The 2,500-nt window shown below is 47.2% G+C and overlaps 1 protein-coding gene across 1 annotated transcript in view; it reads right to left on the reverse strand.

The window, feature by feature from the left end:
* vclb (vinculin b) overlaps window positions 1–2,500 on the reverse strand; it is a 20,493-nt gene that overhangs the window by 8,188 nt on the left and 9,805 nt on the right. The window contains exons 3-6 of the mRNA XM_053511386.1: window positions 2,037–2,187; window positions 1,843–1,951; window positions 999–1,121; window positions 456–616 (exon numbers count right to left, since the gene is read on the reverse strand). Of these exons, the coding sequence (XP_053367361.1) occupies window positions 456–616; window positions 999–1,121; window positions 1,843–1,951; window positions 2,037–2,187 (544 nt within the window). The remainder of the gene's footprint in view (window positions 1–455; window positions 617–998; window positions 1,122–1,842; window positions 1,952–2,036; window positions 2,188–2,500) is intronic.

Below are 2,500 nucleotides of genomic sequence, written 5' to 3' on the forward strand. Positions count from 1 at the left end.
GAGAGACAGGGAGAGAGAGAGAGAGAGAGAGAGAGAGAGAGAGAGAGAGAGACAGGGAGAGAGAGAGAGAGAGAGAGAGAGAGAGAGAGAGAGAGAGACAGGGAGAGAGAGAGAGAGAGAGAGAGAGACAGAGAGAGAGAGAGAGAGAGAGAGAGAGACAGGGAGAGAGAGAGAGAGAGAGAGAGAGACAGGGAGAGGGAGAGAGAGAGAGAGAGACAGGGAGAGAGAGAGAGAGAGAGAGAGACAGGGAGAGAGAGAGAGAGAGAGAGAGACAGGGAGAGGGAGAGAGAGAGAGACGGGAAAGCTCTTACCTTCTACAGGAAAAAAGAACAAAAAAAAAAAAAAGGGAAATGTAAAGTTCACATTTTAAACACAGATCATGAAAAAAGCAACAAAATATTTACACACACACAGACACACACACACACAGACACACACACACACACACCCCCCACCTTGCTGGCCCAGGCGTCTTCATCCCAGGATGTGAGCTGCAGCACTCGGATGATCTCGTTGATCTCAGCGCTCATCTTCTCCACAGTGAAGTTCCTGTTCTTCACCGCCTCGTCCACACCTGCACTCTGAGCCGTCTTCGTCGTCACAAAGATCTTAATTCCTACACACACACACACACACACACATTATATATATGAAATATGTGGGCGTGTCTGACAGTAGGATGTACCCGAGATGTGGGTGTGTCTGAGATGTGGGCGTGTCTGACAGTTGGAAGTACCCGAGATGTGGGCGTGTCTGAGATATGTGGGCGTGTCTGACAGTTGGATGTACCCGAGATGTGGGCGTGTCTGAGATATGTGGGCGTGTCTGACAGTAGGATGTACATAAGATGTGGGCGTCTTAGATGTGGGCGTGTCTGACAGTTGGATGTACCCGAGATGTAGGCGTGTCTGACAGTAGGATGTACCCGAGACGTGGGCGTGTCTGAGACGTGGGCGTGTCTGAGACGTGGGCGTGTCTGAGAGTAGAATGTACAGTACCTGAGATCAGGACGGGCAGCAGCTCCTTCACGGTGTTCATGGAGTTGACGAGCATGACGCGGTGCTCCTGGTGAGTCAGCTCCTGTTGCCGCTCGTCAATCATCTTAGCCATCTTAGTCATACCTGCACACACACACACACACACACACACACACACACACACACGTACTGCTGTAGTGTTTCAATAAAAAACCTCAGTGTGCTGTACTTAAACTGGAAATATCACATGTGCACACGCACGCACGCACACACACGATTAATGTAGTTTCTGACTTCAGTTTAAATCTGACACAGAACTAATTCTCTTACAGTCACACGAACGTCTGATCTTCCAGAGATCAGATAGAGATGGAGATCAGTAAACACTGAGAGGTTTAAACGCTTATCAGTAGAGCTCCTGCACTGCCACGCCCTCGTGCTTCCCGTCTAATTCACTACTGACGCACTGATACAGAGCCACTGAAATACAGTCAGCATCAAACTGATTCATCACACTCCAGGTACGAGGCTGTAGGGCCGAGTGTGTCTGATGTAGAAAAAAAAGAAAAGAAGAAAAAGTTATATAATCAGATTAACGGCGTGTCTGCGGGATCAGATTAACGGCGTGTCCGCGGGATCAGATTAACGGCGTGTCCGCGGGATCAGATTAACGGCGTGTCCGCGGGATCAGATTAACGGCTGAAGCCTGTCAGTAAATCAGCTGCCAAAAACAGTAAAAGCTCTGCATCTGGCCTTTTTTGGTCTTTTCTCACTGAAATGTGTGTGTGTGTGTGTGTGTGTGTGTGTGTGTGTGTGTGTGTGTGTGTGTGTGTGTGTGTGTGTGTGTGTGTGTAGGGACAGGTACCTGGTCCGAGGTTCTTGGTGTAGGTGATCAGATCCTCCATGCTCTCCACCACCTCAGCGACGGTCAGGTACTCCAGGATGCCTTTACACACTCGGATGATTTTACGCACCTGAGACACACAGCAGCAGGTTACTTTAACTAAACTTAGGTCAAAGTGTGTGTGTGTTTGTGTGTGTGTGTGTGTGTTTGTGTACCTCAGCCTCATCGAAGGTGAGCAGCAGGTCAGATGTTCCTGACAGAATGCCGCGAGAGCCATCGATGAGATAATCCCGCGCGGGGACGGAGTACGGGTCGGCCTTCAGCATCTGAGCTGCCTGGACCAGCTTAGTGCACGCATTCTCCACCCTACACACACACACACACACACACACACACACACACACACACACAGGATATATTTCATTATTATTCATGTACAGTGAAACCTCAGATTGTGAGTAACTTGGTCTGTGAGCATTTTCACAAGACAAACAAAATTTTAAAATAAATTTTAACTTCAAACATCACAGATTTAACTAATTTAACGTCTCTCTGCTGTTATTTATTTACTTACATTTAAATAATCTGAATGAATTTACTATCAAAATCATCATTTTATCATCTGATTGTTTAAACCATGATTAAAATGTTTATCTAGTTAAGAGAGCTTGTAGGCTTT

Source organism: Clarias gariepinus, chromosome 14, assembly GCF_024256425.1.
Source record: "Clarias gariepinus isolate MV-2021 ecotype Netherlands chromosome 14, CGAR_prim_01v2, whole genome shotgun sequence".
In the NCBI taxonomy this organism is placed as follows: Eukaryota; Metazoa; Chordata; class Actinopteri; order Siluriformes; family Clariidae; genus Clarias; species Clarias gariepinus.